Source organism: Arvicanthis niloticus, chromosome 27 (genome assembly GCF_011762505.2).
Source record: "Arvicanthis niloticus isolate mArvNil1 chromosome 27, mArvNil1.pat.X, whole genome shotgun sequence".
Classification (NCBI taxonomy): domain Eukaryota; kingdom Metazoa; phylum Chordata; class Mammalia; order Rodentia; family Muridae; genus Arvicanthis; species Arvicanthis niloticus.
The window spans coordinates 28,745,270-28,773,050 of NC_133435.1; the positions used below are offsets into that span (position 1 = coordinate 28,745,270).

The window sequence follows — 27,781 nt, forward strand, 5'->3', positions numbered from 1 at the left end:
CGTGCCGTTTCCGGTTACACTAGGAAACCGGAGTCCAAGGGATCGAGCTGTGACTGACAGAGGCCTACGTTTTCCAAGAACTGCTCACCGGGGAGCCCAGCTACAGCCACCATGTCCGGCAGAAACAACAACAAGCTGCCCAGCAACCTGCCACAGTTACAGAACCTGATCAAGCGGGACCCGCCGGCCTACGTGGAGGAGGTGGGACAGATCCTGCTCGCCGGGATGCTCCGGTTTGCTTCCGGGGACCTTGGGGAGGAGACGGGGTTTGGGGAAGAACACGTTTCCCACCGCTTGCAAACACGCTGCCCTGCAGACCCCACCAACACCGAAACACACTCCAAAACCTGTCGCCCCCGAGTTTATCCGTCCGCCTCGCCGACGTGGAGAGGGGTGAAGAGGCTGCGCCCAGCCGTCGGCCGCCTCGCAGCAAAAACTCCACTTAGCCCCTAACATGATGATGATGAGTCGTGTGTTAAAAGTGCTTTGCACAGACGGCCGCTCCCGAGTGCCCCAAGCGCTGCCAAGAAGAGCAAGGACTTCTCAGATGCCAGGGCCACCGTCAGGAGTTTAGAAGCTGTAGTTAAGCCACGGTTCAGACTCATTGGGAGCCAGCCTGAGCTAGATTTGAGAAAATGCTTTTGAGGGAAAAGTGCGGTCGAAATACTGCTAGGTCCAGTTTGTGAGGGACTTAGTGTGAACTGATAAGAACCACGAAATGAAAGCGGTGACTTTTTACTCTTAACCTGGTAGCCGGCATCTCAGCCATTTGTTTCCTTTGACATTATGACTTTACTTCAGTGAATAACTCAGCTCACTTTGTCCTTCCTCCCCCAGATTTATCTTTACATATGATTTTTTTGTTTGTTTGTTTGTTTTTGGAGACAGGGTTTTTCTGTATAGGCTGTCCTGTTCTGGAACCATATAGACCAGGCTGGCTTCGAACTCAGAAATCTGCCTGTCTCTGCCTTCCAAATGCTGAGGTTAAAGGCGTGTGCCACCACTGCCTGGCTATATGAATGTTATATATTCGAATGCTTTTTAATACTTAAGGTGACAGTAGAGAGTGACAAACTAGTACAACAAAGTACTAACACGTAAGTTGTCCTTGTGTTAGAGCAGTGTCCAGCAGTTCACAAAAAAGTCAATTAAGAGCCCTTGAATTCCTTTTCTGTTACTAATTTTTTTCAGTTAGCATGCAGAGTGATGGGTTTTATTTCTTCACTTTGATACTTATATGCAGTGTTTTGTTCTTGTCCTCTTCGACACCACCCTTCCCAATCCCTCCCTGTCTCCCTCCCCTTACTGGGCCCCTTCCTCTCCCCAAACAGCCTCCACCTCTGTATCCATGTCACATATATTTCAGTCCTCTTCATCCTTTAAGATCTCTTCTTCCTGGGGTGGGGAGTTGGCTCAATGGTTCAGAGCACTGGCTGTTCTTCCAGAGGTCCTGGGTTTGGTGTCCAGCGCCTACATGATAGCTCATAACCATCTGTAGCTTCAGTGTCAGGGGATCCTACACACGGCTCCTGGCCTCTGGATACCAGGCATATGTGTGCACATGCATACAGGGAGGCAAACACTCAATACACATTAGAAAGAATCCCCTCCCATGTCCCCTCTCTAATTTGTCTCACAAACATAAATTTAAATCTGACTTCTGCTTGTGAGAGGAAACGGGCTACCCTTTGAGTCTGGTTTACTTTCTTAACATAATGATTCCCTCCCGTTGCCATGGTTTCAGCTCTCGGCTGGAAACCATAAGTACATGTACCATGTTTGAATTACATATTCTTCTGTTAATGGACATATAGGCTGGCTCTGTTTCTTTGCTGTTATGGGTAGTGTACCAGTAAACACAAATGTGCAAGTGTGTCTATGATATTTGATCAAAATTTTTTTTTTCATTATATACCAGGCCATTGGGAAGGTCAGTTTTAGTTTGTCCATCGTGGTTCTACCAGGCTACATTCCCACCAGTGGGCTGCGTGTGTGTGTGTGTGTGTGTGTGTGTGTGTTTGTGTGTTTGTGTGTTTGTGTGTTTGTGTGTTTGTGTGTGTGGGCGTGTGCATGTGTGTGCTTGTACCATTCCCACAATGGGGGGTGTGTGTGTTTGTGCTTCTACCATTCTCCATGCTCACAGTGGAGGATCCAAGACTTGGATGCCCTGGCTTCACCCACAGAACCACTTTGGGGTGCTGCTGTGGAGGTTAGAATGAGAGGAAGGAGGGAGTGTCTGGGGCTTTGGGCATTTGTGACAAATGTACATCAGGGGCAGAATATGGTATGTCCTGCTCATCTCAAGCAGACCTGCTGCCAGGAGTCTGGAACTGTCCATGAGTCGGGCGGTGAAGGAATCGGGAGGAGGGTTAGGTTAGGAACATGGAGAGTTTGGGGCCTTCTTACTCCTGTGAATGTATGGAGTCAAGGGAGAGGTGGTAGTATCTGAAACATGGGCTTGGCTCTTCAACTCTTACACCTCGATAAACCTTCAGTAAAGGCTGAGGATTAAGGAGTGTGTGTGTGTGTGTGTGTGTTGCTGACACACTAACTGTGGTAAGCTGGGGTGTAGCTGAGCAGCGGAGTACTTCTCTCACATACCTGAGCACCCTGAGTTTCATTCCTAGTCCCACAGAAGCAGCGGAACCTATGGAAGGAGCTTTGGGGCATGAAGTGGGCTTGACTCCGTTTATAGTTACAGTGGTTAAACGCTGGAATAGGGTCAGATATATAAAAAGCTCAGCACAAACCAAGTGCTTAGCGAGTGTGCTGGGCCCTTATCATGTTCCATGTGTCTGTTATCCTTGGATTGTTGTTGTTTAGGCTTGAGGTTGGGGGTGGACAGAGAGAGGTTGGTATATACACACATGCACTCATGTGAAGGAGGCAGGGGCCCTGGTCTCTCATTCTTTCTCTAGTCCTGGAGCTAAGCTAGTATTTAGTAAGTAGCAGAGAACCTCCTTCTGCTTCAGCAGTGGCTTTCACGTGAGTGATTGGCATCTGTACTCAGCCTCTGGCATGCACGGAAGTCACTCTCATATAGAACCATCACCAGCCCTGTCTTAGATTCTTTTTTTTTTTCTTTTTTTCCTCCCATCTTAAAAGAAGTTATATGCGTGTCTTGCCTGCAGTGTGTTCTGTATGCCCTATGTGCATGTCTGGTACCCCTGGAGGTTAGAAGAGGGCTTTCTGATCCCCCAGAACCAGAATTATAGATGGTTTTGAATCACTGGGAAGTGAACCAGGTCCTATGCAAGCACAAGTGCTCTTTACCGCTGAGCTGTCTTTTGAGGCCTGTGTTTGATAGTTAACATATCTTGTCTAGAACGCCAACATAAAGCTTTACTGGGTATTTAAAAGGAAAGATTTGACTAGAAAGCTTCATGTCCTTCAGGCTTACTTCACATTCACTGGCCTGACCTGGCATTTTCCTGCCTTTCATACGCTGGTCATGTGACAGTAAATGGTGGAACAAGGCCAGAAGCTGAGTTTCTGACTCGTGTTTGTACCACTGCTTAAAGTTCTGTTCTAAAAACATGTCATCACGTGAGCCATGCAGTGTTTGAGAGTCTAGATCTGTTTCTCTGTGCCCCTGGCAAAGGTGTGTGCCAGCTTGTTATTCTGTATGAGATGAGATTGGAATAAACTCTGTTCTTTTTTCCCCCTGCAGTTCCTTCAGCAATATAATCACTATAAATCCAATATGGAGATTTTCAAGTTACAACCAAATAAACCCAGCAAAGAACTTGCAGAGCTGGTGATGTTCATGGCACAGGTAAGAAGATTTCTCAGTGAGACAGAAGTCGGCACTGTCATAATTTGTAGACGTTCCCTCACCTGGTTATTCCCACCCTCTGTGTGAAAACTTAAGTTCTTCTACAGCCTTCCCTCTCCTAGATCTTATTTTCTTCCTAAGATACATTGGAGGACTGGTGATCGAGTCACATGCCTCTGTGACCCAGCCAATCCCTGACCGTGTGAATATGTACCTGAAGTTAGAGGAGAAAGGCTGCTGTTGAGACCAGCTCTGCTTTGTTACAGATTGGCCACTGCTACCCAGAGCATCTCAGTAACTTCCCACAGGAGCTGAAGGACCTGCTCTCCTACAACCACACCGTGTTAGACCCAGATCTGCGCATGGTAGGAGAGTCACACTGTCCTGTGCATGTCGTGACAATGGGAGACCCGAGATCGCCTTTCTGCTAAATGTCTTTCTGGTCTCTGGGGGAGGGCAGAGGCAGGATGCATGCTGTGTTTTCTCGTTTAATATCCTCACCTTTTTGGTATGTTTTCTTTTACCCCCCTAGACATTTTGCAAAGCCTTGATCTTACTGAGAAATAAGAATCTCATCAGTCCGTCCAGTTTGCTAGAGCTCTTCTTTGAGCTTCTGCGCTGCCATGACAAGCTCCTGCGGAAGGTAAAGAGCAAAGGCTTAGCCCGCCATCCCTTTCTTCCTGAGCTTACACTGCAGAGTTCAGAGGTCACGGAATTGTTAACATTGTTTGATATGGTGAGAGATAGCTAGTCCTTCAATAGGAAGTAGGCTGAATGCCACTCTGGACCGAGGCTTAATCTCACAGTATATGTTCTGCTTACAAAACCCTAAGCTAGAGATTGATAAGAAAAATCTTCATTGTTAATGCTTTATCGACAGACAGGTTGAGGCACAGATGAGTGACGTGTCTCTGGTCAGGCAGCATCTATGTGGTAGGCTGGACTTTAATTACAGGCAGCCTGCTGCCCAAACCTAATCTCTTCATGACCATGCTGCACTGAACAAGGGAGGGCAGTCACTCTTGGCTAGAACCAAACTTAATGTTGTTCTGTTGCTGTTAACATTTTCCCATGACTTTTTATTTGTTTATTTAAGACCAAAAGCTAAAGGCTTATGAAACAAATTTCAGAAAGAAAAACTTAAATTTGTATTCATCAAGTTAATCCCTCGTACCACTTATTAACAGACTACTACTATTAGATTTCTGTAGCCGCCAGCAGCTATGGGAACTGGGCTCACCTGAGAGGAAGCCTGGGAATGAAAGGAGAATGGACGGTGAGAGAAGCATGGGGCTAAGACAGTGTATTCTGATCAAGGCCCGAAGTTTAATATTTTGCTTTCACATATAAAGGGGAAGCCCCGCCCCCCAGAGTCTCTTCTCCAGCTGCTGGGTGAGCAAGGTGTCAAGGCAAGCTCAGCAGGCGAGCCATTCTTCTTAGCTCCCAGGTCCTACTGCAGGCTGTGGGGGAAGGGCACAGATTTGAACATTTATAGTTCTGGTCTAAGCTGTGACCTAAAAATGATCCATAGAACCATATTTTGGGTACTAGTAATGTTTATAGCCACAGATGTGTCATGCATTCAGATAGATATTTGCTTCCCTTAAAAAAAGGGTTGGGGCTAAGTGAGGGCTCGGGGGTTAAGAACACTTGCTGCTCTTCTAGGGGACCTGGGTTTAGTTCCCAGAACGAACATGGCAGCTCACAACTCTCTGTAACTCCCATTTCCAGGGGACCTGACATTCTCATCTGGACTCTAGGTAACCCATACATGTAGAGCACATACACGCATGTACGGAAAACACCCATACACAAAAAAGGATCTTTTTAAAAAGTATATTGAACTGTACTGTATAAATGAATAAATAAATAATATTCAGTATACTTTTTAAAAAGATTTTCTTTTTTTCATTATATGTAGTTGTGTGTGCCTATATGTGGCTATATGCACATGAGTTCAGGTGCCATGGAGGCCAGAGGTATCCGATCCCCTGGAGCTGGAGTTACTGATGGTTGCCACTGCCTGCCAGAGGTGCTGGAACTGAACTTGGACCCTCTGGAAGAGCAGCAAGTGTCCTTAGCGCAGCCATCTCTCTGCCCCTCTGTGCCTTTGGTGTCTTGGTTTCTGAATGCTAGAGATGGAGTTCAGGGCCTTGCAGTTGCTAGAAATGCTCGTTCAGTGAGTCACATCAGCTCCTGAGTCTTCAGACAGGAGCTCACTGCGTTGTCCAGCCTGACCTTGCCCTTGATGTGATGAACCCTGATCCCTTGAGCATTCTTTCTCCCTGTCTGAGGACTGAGCACTACCACATAGTTCTACCTGTTGCTCATATTTCACTTAAGTGGAGTCATGCATGATTTGTTTTTGTGGCTGTCTTAGCATGCTGTTTCAAGATCAGTGTATATTGTAGTGTGTATGATTGTATCTTTTTGGTTGCCAAATATTCTGTTACATGACTCTGCCTGTTCATCAGCAAATGGGTGTTGGGTTGCTTCTCCTTTTTTGCCTGTTGCAGATAAAGAGTTGTGACTATTTGTATAGCAGGTAGGGTAATGGCTTTTCTTGTCTAGGGTAATTTCACGTTTAACTCCTGGAGAGCAGTCTTATCCTTTTGGTTTTTTTTTTTTTTTTTTTTTGTTGAGTGCTTGCTTGTTTTGGATCTCTTCTATTAGAGAATGAAGTGGAAGCAAAGTTGTCCTGTGTGTCTCTGCTTTGTTTCCTCAGACTCTGTACACACACATTGTGACTGACATCAAGAACATCAATGCCAAACATAAGAACAACAAAGTGAATGTGGTGAGTGTCCTCTGCCCCTGCGCCCTCCGCACCCCCATCCCCTGCACCCCAGCTTTTTTCCAGCCATGCACTGATGCCCTTTTCCCTGGGTCCATAGGTGCTGCAGAACTTCATGTACACCATGTTGAGAGACAGCAATGCAACCGCAGCCAAGATGTCTTTGGATGTGATGATCGAACTCTACAGAAGGAACATCTGGTAACACATAGAGGAATTTTTCTCATGAGAAATAAGCTTATTTTTTTTTCCAATATGTAATGATTGATTATAGAGCTCAGAGATAAGTGTTTCTTTTTTATTGTTTTTTAATCTTACATTCTTTAATATACTTATACATTGAGGTTGGGCGTAAAATCCAGAGGTACTCTGATTGGTTGGCTCTTTTTTGTCAGCTCAGTACAAGCTAGCATTTCGTGGGAAGAAGAACCGCAATTGAGAAACTGTCACCATCAGATGGCATGTAGGCAGTTTGTGGTGCGTCTTCTTAGTTAGTGATGGCTGTAGGAGGGTGCAGTCCATGGTGTGCACACACCCCTGGCTTGTTAAGAAGACAGGCTGAGGAAAGCAGGCGGGAAGCCAGTGAGCAGCACTGTAGCACGCGTCTACCTCAGTCCCTGTTCTGACCCGCCGTGGTGACGGTGAGCTCGAGTAAACCTTTGATTTTAGCTGTGGTTCATTTTGCTGATTTTTATTTTAATTTTTTAAACATTTTGTTTTAATTTTTTCGTGTGTGTGTGTGTGTGTGTGTGTGTGTGTGTGTGTGTCTGTGTGTGTGTGTAGGGGAGGGGGGCTGCAGGTCCAAGCTTGGCATCAGCTGCCTTCCTCATCTGCTCTCTACCTTACACATCAAGAAAAGGTCTCTCATCTGAATCAGGTTGAAGCCAATTGAATTAATTTAGCTAATCTAGTGGCTGTGGGGACCCCTCCTCTGCCAGCAGACACCATGCCTCCCTGATGTGAATTGTGGGATCTAAACTTGGTCTCATGCTCACCCAAGCCCTCTACCCTCTGGCCATTTCTCTAGCCCTGGCTTTGCTAAATTGTAGTTTTTCCTACAAAACTGTTGTCATTTTCGTTTTTGTTTTCGTAACACTCTGAGTGGGTTCCTTGGCAGGGTTTCTCTGTATGTATAGCCCTGGCTGTCCTGGAACTCATTCTGTAGACCAGGTTGGCCTCAAACTCAGAAATCCGCCTGCCTCTGCCTCTCAAGTGCTGGGATTAAAGGCGTGCGCCACCACCGCCCGGCTGTTTCTCACCTTGATGGGATTTAATGATGTGCTCTACCTGCTGGCTCACTTGAAGCCTTAGCACTTTAAATCCTAGGATTAACTGCCCTAATGTCAGCAGTACTCACTCTGGGTTTATGCCGTTTTCTCTTGCAGGAATGATGCCAAAACTGTCAATGTTATCACAACTGCATGTTTCTCCAAGATCACCAAGGTGAGCTGCACAGCTGCTATTTACTGCATCATAGTTTATAAACTCCTGCAGTTCTGGTTGACACTCCAAAGCACCAGCCAAGAAAGCAGCTCTGTAAAACCAGCACCACAAAGCCCAGCTGTAGGATGTTGGCAAAAAAAAAAAAAAAAAAAAAAAAAAGCAAAAGTTTGCCTTTGATGCCTGACTTGTTCTGTTGAGCTCTGGGAGTTGAAAGGAACTCAAAGACAATGTTTAACTTATAGTAAAGGCTGTGGTAGTTCTTTTCTTGGCAGCATGTAGGCATGCTTGGCAGTCTACCAAAGGGTAACTGTATAAAGCCTAGCCAGTATTTAAGTCACAGTGTTTAATGCTAGACACATTTATATAAAGATAGTGATTAGATGCCACAACCTAGGTGCCAGTGCATGTGTGTTTGAGGCTCAAGGCCCTTCCATCCTTGTTAAGGGGAGAGCTAACCTCTCCTTTCATATGACATAAGCCAGTTTTTATATAATAAATAGTTGATTGGGGCGTGCTGGGGATGGAACCAGGGATTGGATTTACTCTGAAGCTCGTGCTCTGCCATCCAGCTATATCCCTCTCCCCTGTACTAGTTAAAGATGTTGCTGCATATTTGTAAAATACGTGACATTATGGAATATGTTAAATCATGAGAAAGGCGTAATTACCCTCCCTTCTACCCTTGGAGATTTTCCCCTTCAGACACAACAGTGTATGTATGTGTGATGGATATGTAAACAGAAGTCTGCATTTATAGGCTGAATAAGTTGATTTTTTTCTTTGTTGGTCTTTAGATACTAGTTGCTGCTTTGACGTTCTTCCTTGGGAAAGATGAGGAAGAGAAGCAGGACAGTGACTCAGAATCCGAGGTGGGTTTATCAGATCCTGATGTTAGAGTTGCTCATGTGTTTCTCCTCTGAGTTCAGACTGTAAGACCTTTAGGAAAAAATTCTGGCAGTTTTGGGGGTAATGCCCACATTACAAAAGTAGGAAAGAAAGGAGAATAATAATATTGCAGTATCTTTAATGAAGATTTGTGGTAAAACAGTTTTTCTTAAAAGATGTAAAAAGTTCTTTTCAGTAAACATTGTAATAAACATATGTAGGTAGATACATACAGGACTGGAGCAGTGCCTCAGTGGTGAAGAGCACTTCCTGCTCTGGCAGAGACTGGAGGTCGGCTCCCACTGTGCATGTGACAGTTCACAGCTGCATCGACTCCAGCTCCAAGGGACTCAGCACCTTCTTATGTTCTCCAAAGGGATCTGCAGGGATGTGCCTACACACACACACACACACACACACTGAAATCCTTTTAGCATTGATAAGTAGGTCAGTAATGTCTGATAAATTCTTACTATATTTCATTGTAAGACTTTTCAGATAATAATGTATACAGAGTAAAGGTTTTCTTCATCTTTTCTTTCGTTTATTTATTTGGCTGGATAGTTGGTTGGTTGGTTTTTTTTTTTTGTTTGTTTGTTTGTTTGTTTTTTGTTTGTTTTTTTATTTGTTTTTGGTTTTTCGAGACAGGGTTTCTCTTTGTAGCCCTGGCTGTCCTGGAACTCACTCTGTAGACCAGGCTGGCCTTGAACTCAGAAATCCGCCTGCCTCTGCCTCACAAGTGCTGGGATTAAAGGCGTGCGCCACCACCGCACAGCAAGGTTGGTTGGTTTTCTTGAGACAGGATTTCTCTGTGTAGCCCTGGCTGTCCTTGAACTTACCACTCTGTAGATCAGACTGGCCTCAAACTCAGAGATCTGCCTGTCTCTGCCTCCCAAGTGCTGGGGTTAAAGGTGTACACCACCAGTGCCCAGCTTAGGTAAAGGTTTTTTTTTTAACCTTGGGTTATTTCTGTCATATTTCCTTCCTTTTGGGTAACTAACTCATTTGTTTTCTAGTACATTTATGTGTGTTTGTATAAATAGTCTTATGTGTATAAATAGTCTTATGAGCTATGTACATAGCACACCCATGCTGCAGTGTGCTTGTTTCTGTGGGTATATGCAGAGCTACTGTTTTGATCTATGAGTATCTACCACTTATTCCAGAATAGGAATGTATTATACTCTAAGATTGTTTCCTGAAAATAAAAGCAACATTTTTTCTGCATATTAACTGAAATGAAGAGTAATACTAAATCTAAGAGCAAATTCAGTGCTGCAGTGAAAATATACAGCCTATTTTTGCACATGTGTGCTTATTTCCTGACTTTGAAAGTTGTATTCATTAGGAAGTGTGTGCAAAAAGTTTAAGACCCAAAATGTAGGGTCCAGAGAGAAGGCTCAGCAGATAAAGACACTTTCAGAGCAATTCCAGTGACCTGAGTTCATATACCAAGTAAAGATGGAAGCAGAGAGCCGGCTCCACAGCGTTGTCCTCTGATATCTGCACAAGCACCGTTGCATAACAGAGGCACACACGTTGATGATGATGATGAAGTTATTTATGAAACAACCAGACACCTGTAACTCCAGCTCCTGGGTACTCAAGGCACATGCATTCACATGCACATACTCACATATAAACACACACACTACATGTAAGTAAAAGTAAATAAATGTCTAGACTAAAGGATGTAGTTGAAAGGATTGTATGCTGAATGTGCAGATGTGCCTGTTCCCAGTTTCCCAGTGTGATTTGTTCTTCAGGACGATGGGCCCACAGCGAGAGACCTGCTGGTGCAGTATGCCACAGGAAAGAAGGGCTCCAAAAACAAGAAAAAGCTGGAGAAGGCGATGAAGGTGCTGAAGGTGAGGCTGTGCCTGGGAATGAGCAGCAACCGTTAGAGTGTAGACTTTGCACAGGGTTTTAGCCAGCACGCTGAAGGTTTGAAACCAAGAGATAGCATTAAAAACAAACTTTAGATATGTGTGAAGAATTGTAAGTATTAACATTCTACGTGAATAGGCTGTATTCAGCTGTGACAAAACTCTGACTTGAATAAATTAAGTCAATTAATTTTACCTAAACTAGACCTGAGTTCTTAGAACAACATGGAAAAGTGTTTGGTAATGGTTATTTCAACGGTCATTAGTTTGATCCCTATAAAGTCGTGTGGGGGGTGTATGTGTGGGTTACAGTTGTGTGTATGTGTGTATGCTTGTGAGGTTGATGCAGGTACATGTGAACATGATGTGGGTATCTTCCATTCCTCTGCATCTCTCACTGAATGTGGCTGGACTGGCTAGTCAGTGAACTCCAGGAGTCCTCCTTCCACCTGCCTCTGCCTTCCCAGTGCTGGGGTTACAGGGTTCACCACACCCTTTTTGAGGATCCAAACTCAGGTCCTCAGGCTCATGTGGCAAGTACATTGCCAACTGAGCCATCTCCCCAGGCTCTGTGTGGTCTTAGTGTTTGGATCTTTAAATTTCTTTTAGGTGTCACATTTTAATAATTGATATTTTTTGTTGCTGTTTTTGTTGTTTTGTTTTAAGATTTATTTATTTCATGCATATGAGTACACCACCATTGCTTTCCTCAGACACACCAGAAGAGGGCATCAGACCCCATTACAGATGGTTGTGAGCCACCATTCAATTGCTGAGAATTGAACTCAGGACCTCTGGAGGAGCAGTCAGTGTTCTTAATCACTGAGCCATGTCTGCAACACCACCACCCCCTTCCACACACACACTTTAGTTCTTAACAATGAAAAGAGATTTTTACATCAAGGGTTTTTTTTGGTTGTTTTGTTTTTGTTGTTGTTGTTGTTTTTCTTTTAAGTTAGTGTAAGTGAGCAGGGAAATGGCTCAGTGGTAAGAACACTGCTGCCCAAGCATGATGACCTGAGTTCAGATATCTAGCACACACCAGATGTAACCCCACTGGTGGGAGAAGAGACAGGTGGGTCTCTGGAAATTGGTAACCAGCCAGTGTCACTGGAAAATAGTAAGTTCCAGGTTCAGTAAGAAACCCAGTCTCAGTGAGACAAGGCAGAGTGAGAGAGCAGTACACTGACATCTTCCCTGCGGACACAGCACACGCACAGCCTAATGGCTGGCTAGTAGGTCATGTCAAAAGAATTCTGAGCAAAGGGGATTTGAACTGTTTTCTTTTTCAGAAACAAAAGAAGAAGAAGAAACCAGAAGTGTTTAACTTTTCAGCTATTCACTTGATTCATGATCCCCAAGGTACTGTAATTACTACTTTTAAGTTTCTCGTTGGCCTTATTACTTGCTGTGTTCTTCCTCTTGTTTTAGGTCAGTGTTTCTTAATTGAATCACATAGGGAACTGGGTAAAGTGCAGGTTCTGATTCATTAGGCTGTGGGTGTGGCTTCAGAGTCTGCACTCCCAAGAAAGTTCTTGTAGATTGGCTGTTGGTGGTCAGCAGGCCACACCCTCAGAAGCAAACTGTATTCAGAGTCACTGTAGAGGTTGATGCACACACACCTCAGGAATCTGTATTTGTGTATTTAGGAATATGCATGTATATTCATACACATATGTAGGTAGTTCACTGGGAACGCTGAGGGATCCTCCAGGGGGAAGTTAGGCACGCACGGTTCTTCACAGCACAGGCCCAATGACACGAGAAAGCCATGAGTTTTACAGGCTTTATTTTCATGGCGGATGTAGATGGATCTGGATGTGTACCCCCTGAAACTCAGGGCAGACCTGAGTTAAGTAGGGAGGGAGAAAGTTAGGAGGGGCTGGGGAAGAATGTTTAAGTGGCTCCACCCTCTGGCCTTCAGGTACCTCATTAGTATGTAAATCTCTTTAGGGCCTGAGGCCTATTCCACTTGACTGAATGCCATAGACCTCTCTGTGGGAGGGGCTGTGGAGGGCTGAAGCTAAATGAAAAGACCAGGGCCCAGGAACAGAGCCTCAACTCTTGCTGTCCAATAAGGATCCAGGGTTCCAGGCTTATGCTTGACCAAGCACCCAGCTGCTTCTCACAGCCCACTGCCCCCCCCCACACATATGTGCATGTAACACCGAGAAAAGGCAGGGGAAGGTATATGGGAGGGCTTGAAGGGAGGAAAGGGAGGGGGGGAAGTGATATAACCTCAAAAAGTAAAAGGAATGATTTTAAAAGTAGCTCTTAGGGAGCCAGGCAGTGGTGGCGCACACCTTTAATCCCAGCGCTTGGGAGGCAAACGCAGGCAGATTTCTGAGTTCAAGGCTACCCTGGTCTACAGAGTGAGTTCCAGGACAGCCAGGGCTACACAGAGAAAGCCTGTCTTGAAAAACAAACAAACAAAAAAATATAGCTCTTAGGAACTCCGGGCTGAAGAGCTGCCCAAGTGGATAAGAGCTCTGGCTGTTCTTGTAGAAGACGCAGGTTTGGCTCGTAGCACCCACATCAGGCGGCTCACAATACCAGCCCAGTGCTAAAGATCCAACACCTCTGGCCTCTGTGGGCATCTGCACACATGTGCTCATACACACATGCAAGCATGCACAAAAATAAATTCTCTAAAGAAATGTAAAAGATCACCTAGAGCAGTGGTGCACGCCTTTAATCCTGCACTCAGGAGGCAGATCTCTGGTTCCAGGCCAGTCTGGGCTACAGAATGAGCTTTGGGACAACTGTACTTACAACTCAGAACTCCTGAAGCTGAACTTGGAGTGCCGTCCTTGGTCTTTCCACTGCTGTGACACTCTCCCTTTCCCTGTGCCTGCAGAACGCTGTTCTGCAGCCAGGAACCCACAGTGACTCTTGACTCTTTGCAGACTTTGCAGAGAAGCTTCTGAAGCAGCTGGAGAGCTGTAAGGAGAGGTTTGAAGTGAAGATGATGCTCATGAGCCTCATCTCCAGACTGGTGGGAATTCACGAGGTACGGACGGGGCTCGCGGCTCCTCTGATGGACCAGGCCAGGAAAGCCGTTATGTAGAACATTGGTCCTAGTTTTAATCCCCAGGTCATTTGCAGTTAGAGTCAGCAGCAAGTGCAGCCAGTCCTTCTGAAAACAGCTGCTTTTATCTACTGCTGGGTTTTTCCACAGTGCATATGAATACTGATGTATGAACATTCCATTCACATGTAACTGTTCTATCCCCTTTGTTTGTTCTTGTTACTTTCAAATACATGTTCCTGAGCCAGAATGAATCGCATACTTGATTGGCTCTTGCTATCTTTCAGTGTGCCTAACTAACCCTTCCGACATTCTTGACTTCTAGGTGTCTCGGGTAGAGAATCGTATGTTTGCAGTGTTGAGTTCCCTCTGTGTGTGTGTGTGTTTTGATACTTTTAGAGTAGCTGCCTTTACCAAAAATGTAGATGACAAAGAAATGTACAGTGCATGTGTTCAATGGCTACAGAAGCCAGAAGAGAGCTTCGGTTCTCTGGGACTGGAGCCACAAGTGGTAGTGAGTCACCATGCTGGTGTTGGGAGCAGCTCTTAGTGCTGAGCCGTCTCTGCAGTCCAGTTTGCTGACAAGGTTGAATGTGTTGCTCTCCTTGGTTAAACACAGAGTTCAGAGTCCTTCCCCCAGTGTGCTTGAGCCAGAAGACAAGTAGAGTCAGGGCTATCAGTTTGTGGCAATTTAATAACGCCAGTGCCATTCAGATCTGTCCTGTTCTGTCCCTGGGAGCTTTAATACCAGTGCTGGTCCTGGTCTTGCTTCTCTCTGTGAACACCAGCACGGAGCTCTGCAGCCAGGCCAGTGTCAGAGTTAAAGGGTGTTGGGTTTGTTTGCCTTTGATTACTTAATTCTGCCCTTCCTCTCAGTGTGGTAGGATAGCAGGGTAGTGTTGGGGGGACATTCTGTCCCTGGGTTACTGCAGCATATTGAACTAGCCTGTGGCGAGAATGCTTATTGAGACAAAGCAAGTCAGAATGATCCCCAGTGCATTTGTTGAGGTAATGAAGTTACATGATGGAAATGAAATTCCGCCCTTGCATTTTATAAACGTTAAAGATGCTGCATTTTTCTCTCCACAGCTTTTCCTCTTCAACTTCTACCCTTTTGTGCAAAGGTTTCTGCAGCCCCACCAGAGAGGTAACCTGCTTATGTGTGTACTTCTTGCTGGCCCCAACCTAAGAAGTGGCTAGTCTAGAACATTTCACATAAATGACAAATCAACATTTGCCCCTTTCCCAAAGGCCTCTCCTTGTTTGTTGACTGGTGATGGCTTATTGCTTGTTTTGTTTTTATATTTTTGGAAAACTCACTATGCATGCTTGGCTAGCCTGGAACTTCCCGTATAGACCAGGCCAGCGTTGAATTCACAGAGACCCGCATGTCTCTGACATGCACACAAATCCAGTTTGATGCTTGTTTTTGAAGCAGAGTCTCTATAGCCCAGGCTGGCTTGAACTTCAGCTAGCCTGCCTCCTACATTGACCTCTTGTGTGCTGTAGTTACGGCCTGAGTCACTGTGTCTGGTTCCAAGGCCTTGTTCTTTACATACACTGTGCTGCCTCTTGGAAGACAGTATGTGATTTGTATATATTGAGTTCATTCTACAGATGTTTGTTTGTGACTTGTTTGCTGAGTTTGGGGTTTGAGAATGGATTTTGGTATGCAGCCCCAGCTGGCCCCAACGTTAGGGTCCTTCTGTTTCTGCTTCCATTCTTAAGTGCTAGGATTGTAGGTATGATCTACTGCACATGCCTTCTTTGTGGTTTCTGTGCATGCAAAGGAAACCAAGCAGAGCAGAACGTCTGTGAGACACTAAGGTCCGCAGTGACCATAAAGCAGAGCCCTTCCTCTCACGGCCTTGGAGTCTAGACATCGATGGGTATAATATGCAGGTCAAGTATTTGGAAGAGGAAAGCAGAGGAAGGACAATAGCAAGCGTGGAGCAGAGGCTGTAGGGCCAGGCAGACCTTTCTGATGAGCAGTAATTGAGCAAAAGGGCCTGAAAGCAGCAGTGGGTGAGCCATGCATACAGGTTGGGTTGGTGTTGAGGTAGCTACATTAAGTGGCAGTCATGACAGCTGGATTTGTTTGCCACATTGCAGTAGTCCTTGGAGGCAGAGTGATCTTTGCCCTTTCTGTCTCTTGTGCTTTTAGAAGTCACAAAGATCCTTCTGTTCGCCGCACAAGCCTCTCATCACCTGGTGCCCCCAGAGGTGAGACACTTCCCCTGACTTCTGGGTTGAGTCTATGCAGGGGTGCCACCATTGGCACGTTAGGGTTCCTTCCCAGAGTTGTTGTCGTCTCTCCTGACCTCTTTAAATGAGCAGAGGAGACCTAACTCCTAAGGAGATGAACACGGAAGTCAACTGTACAGTTCACAGAAAGGAGCAAGCTGAGGGTTCTGACTTTAATAACCAAGTTTTATGACTAGGACGGTCCAGGGGTATTTGTGAGTTCATGGTGATTGTTATTGTTTAATCCTTTGATTAAAAGAACATTGAACTACCCTGTGTCAAGGCACAGTTTTGTTTTGTTGAAAACAGTGAAATGGGATAACTGTGGTAAGAAGCAGCAGTAGAGGCTGGAGAGAGATCGCAGGTAAGAGTTCTTGCTGCTCTTCAGGACACCCAGGCTGGGGTCCTAGGACAGAAGTTAGGCAGCTCACCCACGGCCTCCAACTAGTTCCCGGTCTGCTGCTCTCCCAGCCTCTGAGGCCAACAGTACACATGACACACACACATGAATCCAAAACTGAACCCTCTAAATAGAAAGCAGGAGCAAGACCATGTGGGAGAGGGAAGGGAAGCAGCAGAGGTAAGTATAGAGTGTCCTGTAGAAATGAAGGATCGCAAAGAAGTGATGCATGTATAAAAAAATGCCATAGTAAATCCTGTTACTTTGTATGCCAACCTAAAACATCAATTTTTAAAAAAGGAAAATTCTAGGCCAGTCATATGGCTTAGTGGGTAAATGTACTCACCACAAAACTGACACCATGAGTTCAATACCCAGAACTCATTTAAACGAGATGCAGCTGTGTGCATCTGTAATCCTGGCACTGCTACCAAGAGATGGGTGCTCGAGACAGGAAGGTCTCGCCAGAGAGCAAAGGCCAGTTAGCCTGGAAGTGCAGCTTAGTAGAAATGAGAGAGCAGCTTCGGTGAGGATGAGAACAGACTCCTACAAGTTGTCCTTTGACCTCTACACATGTGCACATGCACACACTCATGCACATGTATATTCTCTCACAACATGCACACACTCATGCACATGTATATTCTCTCACAACATGCACACACTCATGCACATGTATATTCTCTCACAACATGCACACACTCATGCACATGTATATTCTCACACACAATATGCACACACTCATGCACATGTATATTCTCACACACAATATGCACACACTCATGCACATGTATATTCTCTCACAACATGCACACACTCATACACATGTATATTCTCTCACAACATGCACACACTCATGCACATGTATATTCTCACACACAACATGTGCACACTCATCGCATGGATACTCTCTGTCACACACAAAAATGTAAAAGAGAAAATGATGTTAAAGGAGAGTAAACTTTACTGTAACTATAACCCAGAGTACTGAGCTGGGGTGCATGCTTTTCTCTCTTTCTTAGCTTTGGTTCTCCTCATGGACCCTGAGGCAGAAGGCTGCTTCCCAGTGCAGTCTGCGTGCACAGGAAGCAGGGACCTTCACCTGACTTGGCTCTTTTGTTTCCAACTCAGATCATTCAGTCCTTGCTCATGACGGTGGCCAACAATTTTGTTACTGACAAGAACTCTGGGGAAGTGATGACCGTGGGGTATGTAGAACACACTTGGGGACAGTCAGTGTTTTTATAATGTACTAAGATGGACAGTTATGCTATGGGTGTGACCTCTAGAAAAGTAGTTTCTTAGGAAGTTTTGTAATTTCATTTATTGGTCAGAATTGTGAAGAGGGAACTAGATAAAAATACTTGTCCGGATCAGCCGGTGATGTTTTGTAGTTTTATTCTTATGCAAATGACTATTCACCAAGCTAAGGTTTTCTTTTTCTTCCCACCTAGGATTTGTCTTGTGTGGGCACAAGTGATTCGTTAATGACTCACTCTTTAATTCTGGAGAACTCCAATAGCCCTTTTGGGTAACGGGAAGGTTTAGCTAATCTGTGCACCTGTAAATGCTATCTATGCTAAGCAGTTTCTCTGTATCTCCCTTGCAAACTGCTGCTGGGGGACAGCCCTGAGGCTTTAACTCTCCAGTCTGACTCCATGCCTTGTCTCCTCGCTGCTGGTGAGCACATGCTGCCATGATTTGTTGTCCTGGTTATACTGTCAGAGGAAGTGTGGCTGTCAGGAATGTCAGTCTGTAGGGCTGTTTGCCCTCACATTCTCTGCCATGCAGGGCTAGGGCCTAAGCCTAGAAAGCCTGGCCTAGCCTAGCCTGGCCTAGCCTAGCCTAGCCTGGCCTAGCCTAGCCTAGCCTGGCCTAGCACTCTGATATTTCAAATCCATTTTTTCTTTTTAGAATCAATGCTATAAAAGAGATCACAGCTCGATGCCCTCTGGCCATGACTGAAGAACTTCTCCAGGACCTGGCTCAGTATAAGACTCACAAAGATAAGAGTGAGTAGTGGTCGTTCTCTGTAGGCAGTGAGTACAGTGTGACTCACTCACCTTATTTTAGCCTTTGCTTCAAAATTTCTAATTAAAGGTGGTATCTCATAGATGTAATGATGTCTGCCAGAACTCTGATCCATCTCTTCCGGACGCTGAACCCTCAGATGTTGCAGAAGAAGTTCAGGGTAGGTTAGTCTAAAGATTGGGGTCTCAGAAAGTGAGGGTCATGTCTGCAGTTCACATGTTAGATTGCTGATGCTTTCCCAGAGAGTGAGCGTGATGCGTTCTTCAAGCTTACTGGGGACTTGATTGAATTCCTTGGTCCTCGGCCCTTGCTGGTGACATGTGCTCTGTGATGGACAGCTCAGTCTGTAAGGTCTGCTGGCCGTTTGTAGCTGACAGTGTGTGATACTGTCAGCAGATTAGAGTGGGCAGCTGATACACAGCTCCACTGCCTTTTTCAGCGGAGAGGGAGGCATGTTTGTAACATAAAGAATAGCACTATTGAGACTTAAAATGTCAGAGCAGTTCAGTATTCTTTACAAAACCAGTTTCTCAAATTCCATCAGAAGTGAGAAACAAGTGAACTTGCTGTACCTGGGGTTTATGTTGTTTCTGACACGTAAGCAGTTCGTTCTTGTTATTTGACTACATTTTTAATAGTGTTTCATCCTATAGGGCCTTTCATAATGAATTTTTAAAAATCTAAGCACCTTGTTTTTAAATAATTTTCTCTTTTAGGGCAAACCCACTGAAGCCTCCATGGAAGCAAGAATACAAGAATATGGAGAGTTAGATGCTAAAGATTACATCCCGGGAGCGGAGGTTCTAGAGCTTGAGAAAGAAGAGAATACAGAAGATGATGAAGGTTCCTCTACCTGCCCTTTGCCCTTTGCCTTGCCCTGCCTTCTGTTGAGGTTGGGGCCATACTCAGTCTCTACTCATGCTTGGGAAGCTCCAGCCCCTGAAGCTGCCTGGCAGGATTGGGGAGCTCATTGTGGGTGAAAATGGCGGACCCCAGAGAATCAGACAGGCTCCCCGTGATCTGAGCACAGGCTGTGTTTTCTGGTCCCTCCCTCCCTTTCTTTCTTTCTTTCTTTTTTTTTTTTTTATATGGCCTTGTTGTTTTGAGATAGGATTTCTCTGTGTAAGGAAACCCTAGATGTCCTGAACTCCCTTTGTAGACCAGGCTGGCCTTAAACTCAGAGAGTTCCACCTGTCTCTGCCTCTTTAATCTCTGTTAAGATTAAAGGTATATGCCACTACACCCAGCCTCTGGTATGTTTCTTACTGAGAGTCTGTGCCTCTTTGAGCTGTAAGAATTAAGTATATCACTAAAATTTTGGCTATTATTAGATACTTAGTCAGTGTTAGCCCCCATTCCTTAAATGAACTAAATTGATGTGGCGTAGGACTAAGTGCCTGCAGCTGTCGTCAGTGGCTTCTCTGAGGCTCCTTATCTTCCTTTTCAACCTGTGTTTATCTCGTCTTGCTGTGACTACCCCACATGAGGGGCAGCTGCGGCAGTGAATTCTCTCTCTCGCACAGATGGATGGGAAAGTGCCAGTCTCAGTGAGGAGGAGGAGGGGGAGGACGGTGAGTGGGTTGACGTGCACCACTCTTCTGACGAGGAGCAGCAAGCAATTGTAAGTTCACATGGCCTCAAGACTGCGGCACGCTGCTCCTTACCCAGGTGCCATGTTACAGTTTAAATGACTGAGCTGTCACTTAGCTGGTAGTCAGTTATCCTTTTAACTGTATGCTTTTCAAGGCCAAGAAGCTGGACAGCATGCCCATGGAAGAGCGGAAAGCCAAGGCTGCAGCCGTCAGTACCAGTCGAGTTTTAACACAGGATGACTTCCAGAAAATCCGATTGGCCCAGATGAAGAAGGAGATGGATGCTGCCCCAGGGAATGCCCAGAAAAGGAAATACCTGGAAATTGACAGTGACGAGGAGTCCAAGTGAGGATGGCCCAGCCTGCAGTCAGTATGTGGCACTGACGGTAGCAGGCAAACGAATCCCACCCCATCTTGTATTTTATTTTTCCCTCACCACAGGGGTGAATTGCTGTCTCTTCGGGACATTGAGCGCCTTCATAAAAAGCCAAAGTCTGACAAGGAGACGAGGCTAGCAACCGCAATGGTGAGTGGGGTGTTTACCATTCTTCCTTTTGCAAACAGAAAGTGAATGAAATGAACTATAATGCCACAGTGCATGTAGCCATAAGCTTCCCATCTCTTTTCGTCCTTGAAAGGTATATTTAACATAGAATAAGATGCACCATTATTGGGTGTTGAGTTGGGTAAGTTTTTTTGTTTTGCTTTGAGACAGGTAGAATCTTATATAACGTATAACCCAGGCTGGTCTCAAGCTTAGTTGAGATTGATCTTTGATTCCTGGCCCTCCCTCCTGCCTCTACTTTGAAGGTTGTTTGCAGACATGTTCTGCCACACTTTGTTTATGTGGCACTTGGGAGAGGAGCCAGGGCTGATGCCAAGTGGCATCTCCCACCTGAGCCACATCCAAGGCCTAGTGGGAGATGTGTTGTTGTTGTTTTGAGACAGGCTCTCTCTATGTGGCTATGGCTGTCCTGGAACTTCCCATATAGACCATTGAATTTAAAGATCAGCTTGAATCTGCCTCCCAAGAGTTGGGATGAAAAATGTGTACTCTCCATTAGAAGACTGTGGACAACTCTATATAGCCGTGTGACTACCACTCAAAACAGAATGTAGAGGATAAAAATGCACTGTGACAGACGTGTTCGTGGTGTCAGAAAGCTTAGCACATTTATTAAAGCAGTAAAAATTCACAGTCAGAGTGAACTGAGTGGCTCATGCAGCCACTGCTCATGTCTGTGCAGCGACTGTTGTCAGCTGCTCCTGTGCCGTAGCTGCCCTGCGGCTCACACGCTCCTGCTCACCTTGGCTTCTGTTTGCACGGAGACCATTAGATAAGTTCAGAACCCGTGTTCTTTCCTCTACATTTCCCACACGCTCATGTCTATGGAGACCAGTACAGAACCGTGCTCTCTCTCTCTCCTCTATACTTTCCACACACTCCTGTCTTTCCCTCTCCTCTTCCTACCATGCCAAAACCAGCTTGACCTTCTGGGAATCGGGCTGAATCAGGACATTTCTTTTCACTGAGCTCAAACCTTGTTTCTGTTGGACTGAGTCTTAGTTCTGTCCCTGTCTTGACTGTGGCATCCAGCAGAGCGATTAGAGAATGCCTGAGGTATGTTATTTATGAAGAAATACTGTTCACTAATCTCTTTGTGCTAATAGGCTGGAAGGACAGACCGAAAGGAATTTGTGAGGAAGAAAACCAAAATAAATCCATTTTCCAGTTCCACAAATAAAGAGAAGAAAAAGCAGAAGAACTTTATGATGATGCGGTATAGCCAGAATGTCCGGTCGAAAACAGCGCGCTCCTTCCGGGAGAAGCAGGTGGGTTCAACGTGAAGCCTGGGTTCTGAGACAGCTGTATGTTTGATAGGAGAGGTGCCTTCTGAGGACCACATGCTGTGTGTGCTTTGGTGTTGAAGTGAGCGCTCTGAGGCTGGGAGCAGTCAGGGTGGGAAAGACTCTAACCTGAGTTGATGGTCCTCATCATGTGACCTGTGGGTGATCCAGGGTCTTCTGTAAGAGAGGCAAGGATCCCCTGAGGTCCAGTCCCATGCTAACATAGTCCTCCAACCTGTAAAGTAGATTGAAATTGATACAGGTTATGTGAGGGACTTTTCAGAAAGCTCGACTTTAGTGTTGGAAAGCAGTTCTCGGTACACAGGTCTGCTGTGCTGTGATGTCCATGTTCCTTCACAGAAAGCATTTTGTGTTTACCAGCCTTTGGGATTTCGCTTTATCCATTGTAGCTTATCTGGTTTGCTTGCTTGTCTTACTTTAAGACAGAGTCCTACTGTGTGAACTCACCCAGACTGGCTTTTCTTGGAGATTCTCTTGCTTTAGCCACCTAGGTGTTGCTTTGCTTCATGGTTGCAGGCACTTGGTACCAAGCATGGCCCAGGGTTGTGCTGCTTGGCTGGCCTGCTTGTCTCAGTGATGCACTGTAGTGAAGAGATGGACATCGTGTGGCTTCCTCTCGGGAAACATATCAGATCTTATCACAGGTTATTCTGAAGCAACTGTAGAAAACCAGTTCCAGACTACATGGTCTCTGAACTGTCTTTCCTGGTAGCTAGCCAACAGCAGGCTGCCAAGACTGAGCATAGTGGCCAGCCCTCTAGGCAGCTGGACTCTGCTCTGTCTTTATTCTTTTACCTATAGTCCCATTTCTAAATAAAGGCTCTGAATTTTGCTGCCTAGTTGAATTGACTTAAGTTCTGTCTTCCAGAACCTTCCTAACGTCTTAGGCTGAGGAAGTCATAGCCACCCTGTTGGCAGGCTGGCTTTGAACAAGGTTTCATTTAGCTTAGGGCACCACTCCTCACTTCCTGTTTTGTAGAATGCCTTTTTTAGCATGGTGGAGAAGCTGGGCTTTGATCCTTATTGGTCATTATTAACCATTTTTCTCAAAGATTAGATTTTCAGACTAAATTAAGAATTCACTGTGGTTTAAGAATGTTGTTTCTTGGCCCTGCAGTTGTCTTGCTTCGTTAGACTGAGAAATGAAGGAGGTATCTTTCGTTTCCTTGCCCTGCAGTTTCTTCAGGGTTTACTCATTATAAATTTAACCCTTAGCTGGCCAGTGGTGGCACACACTTTTAATCCCAGCACTCAGGAGGCAGAGGCAGGTAGACCCTATCTTCAAGGTCAGCCTGAGTGAGTTCCAGGACAGCCAGGACTACAGAGAAACCCTGTCTGTGGGGTGGGGGGTGGGGAGCAACAAAACCATAACCCTCGTTCCTGGTTTTCCCTGTTGTAAGCTGCACTTAGACCATCACTGTTTAATGTAGATGCTAGATACATCATGTGTTGTCCCTGAAACTTGTTATGACCCCAGACTGTCTAGGAAGGAGCAGCAAGCTTCACCCCTTTATCACTGTCCTAAACAAAATTTAGAAGCCTTGCTGTGGAACTACAGTCATGTGACGAGAAGGACTGTAGGTAGACATGCCGTCTGTTTAGCCAGTGCTGTTTGAAGAGGGAAGGGAACTGAGGCATGGAATAATTGTGTCTGAAGTTTCTAGCAGCAGGTGCTGGTCTGCGCTGTAACTGCTCAGAGCTTCTCAGTAACACACATGAGCAGGTCCTAGGAGGGAAGTGTAAGTACAAACAGCCAACAAGACACTGGAAAGAGATAGGAATAACTCCGTAGCCGGGCATGGTGAGAGTTTTTTCTCTCCTTTAAATGTCTCAACAGCCTACGAAGAGATCACAGTTCCAATTGGAACTGAAGGCATGGAGACAGACATGAAATCCAAAACTGTAGAATATTCAATGTAGAGCCGGGTGATGTTTACCCTAGAATAGACTTTTAAGATAGTCTCAAATGAGAATGAGCCTAGGCTGGCCTTCAGTTCACCTGGTCTTTCTCATTTAGCCAGGGGCTGAAGGCGTGAGTCACTGCCTGACTTCCAACAAAGCAAAACAAGTCAGCGCATACCTCATTAAAGTAAAAACCCGGATTTTTTTCAGGTGTGTGTGACAAGGAGTGTTTGGGAATAATGGAATTGTGTTCAGCACATGTAAGGCAGTGCCGTGGCCTTGCTCGCTGTTCTTAATAGCCTTTAGTATTTGTTATCTGGAGGATTAGAGATTCTGAGTGGAAGCTGTTCCTCTAGTACAGAGTCAAGTGGAAAAGTACTGGGTGCCTGTCCTGTTGTCGGGTGGGTGGGCGGGCGAGGCCTGTCTCTGTGGAGATGGAAGGTCACTGCAGACATCCTCACAGGAGCCTTCATTCCTGTGGCTGGAGGACAGAGTCACATCACTGCTTTAGCCCGCCTGACAGACTTCTGACCTACAAGTGACTGAACAGTTTAACAAATTAGCGGCCTAAGTTGGTGAGATGGCTCATCAGGTAAAATTCAGGAACCATGATGTGCAGAGAGAGAATCAGTTCCACAAAGATGTGCTCTGATCCCCAGTACACACACACATACACACACACACACACACACACACACACACACACACACACAAGAATAGAGTAAAATAAGAGCCTGAATTAGCTAGGAAGAAATATTTGTCTTGAGCTTAGTTCCTTGAATTTTGACTCCTAAGTTAGTCTCTTGAAGTCTGAGCTGTTGAAGAGAAATGACAGGTGATGTATGGTAAGATTATGTCACTTGGCAGCAATCACCTTTACACAGTGAGCCATCTTATGACATGCTATTGTTATGACAGTTGTTGGCCTACTCCTTCTTGTCTGGTACCGCGATGACGTAGTTGATGTAACTGGTTCTTACTCTTGACGTAGTCTTTGTCTTCTCTTACAGCTAGCACTGAGAGATGCACTTCTGAAAAAGAGGAAAAGAATGAAGTAACCCATTTCCTGCCTGATGCTGTGTGTATCAGCATGCCAAAAATCAGTAAATATTTGCTTACATTAAAAAGTCAAGGAACACTGTATTTTGTAAACCACAGTAACATTTGTAGCAATTTGGTATTTTTGATTGGGAGGTGGGGCTGGTGTGAATGTAAAATGTCAATATTAGCGGTGTTAAGAACTCACTTCTAACTCAAACAGAAGTGCTGAGTGCTACTAATTGTCGCTACGTGTGTAGCTGAGTGAGCCATAGCCCGTGGCTGAGGGTAGATGTACATATGGTGTTTACAGTAAGCTGTAAATAGTTCCCGTGTAGCAGCTAGTCTGTATTCCCGGAGTTGCTGAGACTCCTGGACTAACTGCAGGGATGGGAGTTACTCATGCTCTTCAATCAGGACAGTGTTACAAGAGTAAGAGGTTCTTACTTGTAAATAGGCTTCCCTGCTCAAGCAGGCTCCTGCTGTACAGATTTGGGTGGATACTTGAGCTCCACTTTTTTTTTTTTTTTAATGTAAAGAGTTTTGGCTAAGGCCTCATTTTTTTTTTTGACTTGCCTTAAGTCTAAATAGTGATTTTGAAATACCTAGCAGGGTGTGGTGGCACACACCCATAATCCCAGCACTTGGGAAGCCAAGGCAGGAGTCTGGCGAGTTTAGAACCAGCTTGACATACTGAGTTAGTTCAGGGCAGCTTGAGCTACATGAGACCCTAACTGAGAACAGAAGCCATCTTTGAGCTGTCATCTGAGTGGCTGTTGGGGTTTTGATTCTGTTTGTTGCTATGCTGGAGCTGAGCCCCAGGGCCCCGCACCTGCCCTGAGCAGGTTCTGCCACCCCCATCCCTGAGTGCCTACTCTTCACGTGGTTTGACCAGTTCCCTTGCCTTGTTCTCAGCCAAAGCTGACATGTTGTTAGTAGTCAGGTGGGTGGGTACAGTGGTGTACGCTGTTACTGCCACATTTAAATCCATTGCAAGACCCAGTCTGCATGCAGGCTGCTGGGTTTGAAACAGTTTGATGCCTTCCGCCTCAGACTTCTTAGGTAATCTTGTCATGAGAAAATGCTTCATGTTCACATTAGAGGAAAGGGCAGTTTCTGCCCCTTAGTTGGAGAGCAGCTGCTGGTGCTTACTTTCCTTTCCATCGATCTGTTCTGCTTCTGAGGTGGACTTGGATATATTTAGCCCTTACTTTCCCCAATAGTGCCCCAGGTCACTTGTTAGGGGATTGCCCATCAGCCTTACCCAGCAGAGCTGTGGAGGGAGTAGCCAGTGCACATTTGTATATGTGAGACCTGAAACTGTCCCTTACTTTCTTCCTGTGTTCTTCACGAGGTCTGAAAGCTGCTGTGTGGTTTGCTACTGTTTTTAGTCTTTCCCTCACCTCCCAGCTGCCGGGATTTCAGGCACACACTACCATGGCCAGTTTCTAGGCTGCTAGGGGTCATACCCAGGGCTTGGCATGTAAATCAAGAATACCAGCACATCACATGTGTGGCATTAGCAAATTACACTGGTAAAGAAGAACCACACAGGACAGTCTATCCTGCTCTCTGCTGCATCCTTGATGCTAAGTGTCTCCTCTGATGTAGAGGGCACAGCAGCTGTTTGAACATCTGCCTGCCAAGGTTTCTATCTGTAAATGTTAGACCACCTACCTCTCTTTTAGTAAATTGTGTTTTAGGGGAAGTTTTTTTTTCTTTCTTTCTTTTTTCCTTATAGTTATAGTTGCTATGTTTATTTTAACCACCAAACCCAGTGTTTAGGCAGCTAGTTTAGAATCCATATTAAGTGTCCATTGTGTATGAAGTACTGCTGGATGTTTGTGGCTATCTTTGTGTTGTGTTGAAACTGTCAGTCCCTTGAGGGAAACATGCTGTGTGAAGATGTAGCTGAGCTTCCTCAGGACCCAGCCACTCCACAGAAGACACACTGAGGAGTCACATTGTACCTCAGGGCATGTGGCTTCTGTTGTGCAGTCTCTATGCACATGGTGGGCAGGATGGTACTGGAGAAAACAGTTCCTGAGCCCTGTGGTTAACTTGATGTGATGTTGGTATAATTTTTATGTTACAGTTAATACAAGTTTTGTTTTTATTCTTTTCTAATTTGTTGAAAATTTATAATGTATATGGAGTATTACATTGAAATTTCAGTTTAACTAAACTGTTTAATTGTTCTGAGCATAGTGTTAAGCTATTCCATGTAACATATTTTTAAACTCTGTTTAGATAGCAATGTCTCCCAAGTAGTACCTCTCATTCCTTGCGTGGTTTGGAGTGTATTTCTTGGAGATTTAAGGAAGCTCTACCAGGCATGGTGACACACACCTGTAATTTCAACACATGGGAGAAGGAGGCAGGGCAGGAGATGATCTGGTTGGAGACCAGGCTGGGCTACACAGCAAGAGAGCAAAACCCTGTCTGGGGCTTGGGGGTGGTGTGGGGTTATGAAATGAGAGAGAATAGAGAGTTTCCTGTTGTCTCTGGTTTTCAGCCCTGTAAAGATGCAAAGGAAAGCCGAGCACAGCAGCTTCAGCAGCGGTTAAACAGCACAAGTCCTGTTCACAAAAGGCTCTCTATGTGTCACTTTCTTCTGCAGATTCTGCTTGTGTGTTTTATCAATCTCAGTGTATAAGTGGTTAAAGTTTGAAAAATATTTGTAGCATAAGCCAGTGTACATGTAGGCAATTATAAAAAACATCCAGAAAATGTGCCAAATATCAGGGAGGTGGGGTTGGTGCTGGGATCATGTATAACTTGTATTTTCTCTCTACTTTCTGAGTCTTTCATAGTATATATGTTTTTACTTATGTCATTGTGTAAGAAACCAAAAAACAAAAATGAGGTGAGAAATAAAGGTGTGTGGCAAATCA

General features: G+C 45.2%; 1 protein-coding gene and 1 pseudogene across 1 annotated transcript; one reads left to right on the plus strand and one right to left on the minus strand.

The window, feature by feature from the left end:
- Positions 1-27,781, plus strand: Sdad1 (SDA1 domain containing 1). Its single transcript, XM_076926510.1, has 22 exons — positions 1-201; positions 3,671-3,775; positions 4,042-4,140; positions 4,308-4,418; positions 6,501-6,572; positions 6,670-6,770; positions 7,955-8,012; positions 8,807-8,881; positions 10,664-10,765; positions 12,076-12,145; positions 13,690-13,793; positions 14,901-14,958; positions 15,976-16,034; positions 17,587-17,663; positions 18,370-18,467; positions 18,570-18,646; positions 19,203-19,329; positions 20,010-20,107; positions 20,233-20,423; positions 20,520-20,604; positions 21,750-21,911; positions 24,860-27,781. Exons 1-22 carry the CDS (start codon positions 112-114, stop codon positions 24,905-24,907), a joined length of 2,067 nt encoding a protein of 688 aa, XP_076782625.1. The 5' UTR covers positions 1-111; the 3' UTR covers positions 24,908-27,781.
- LOC143439910 (U6atac minor spliceosomal RNA) lies at positions 8,377-8,487 on the minus strand (annotated as a pseudogene).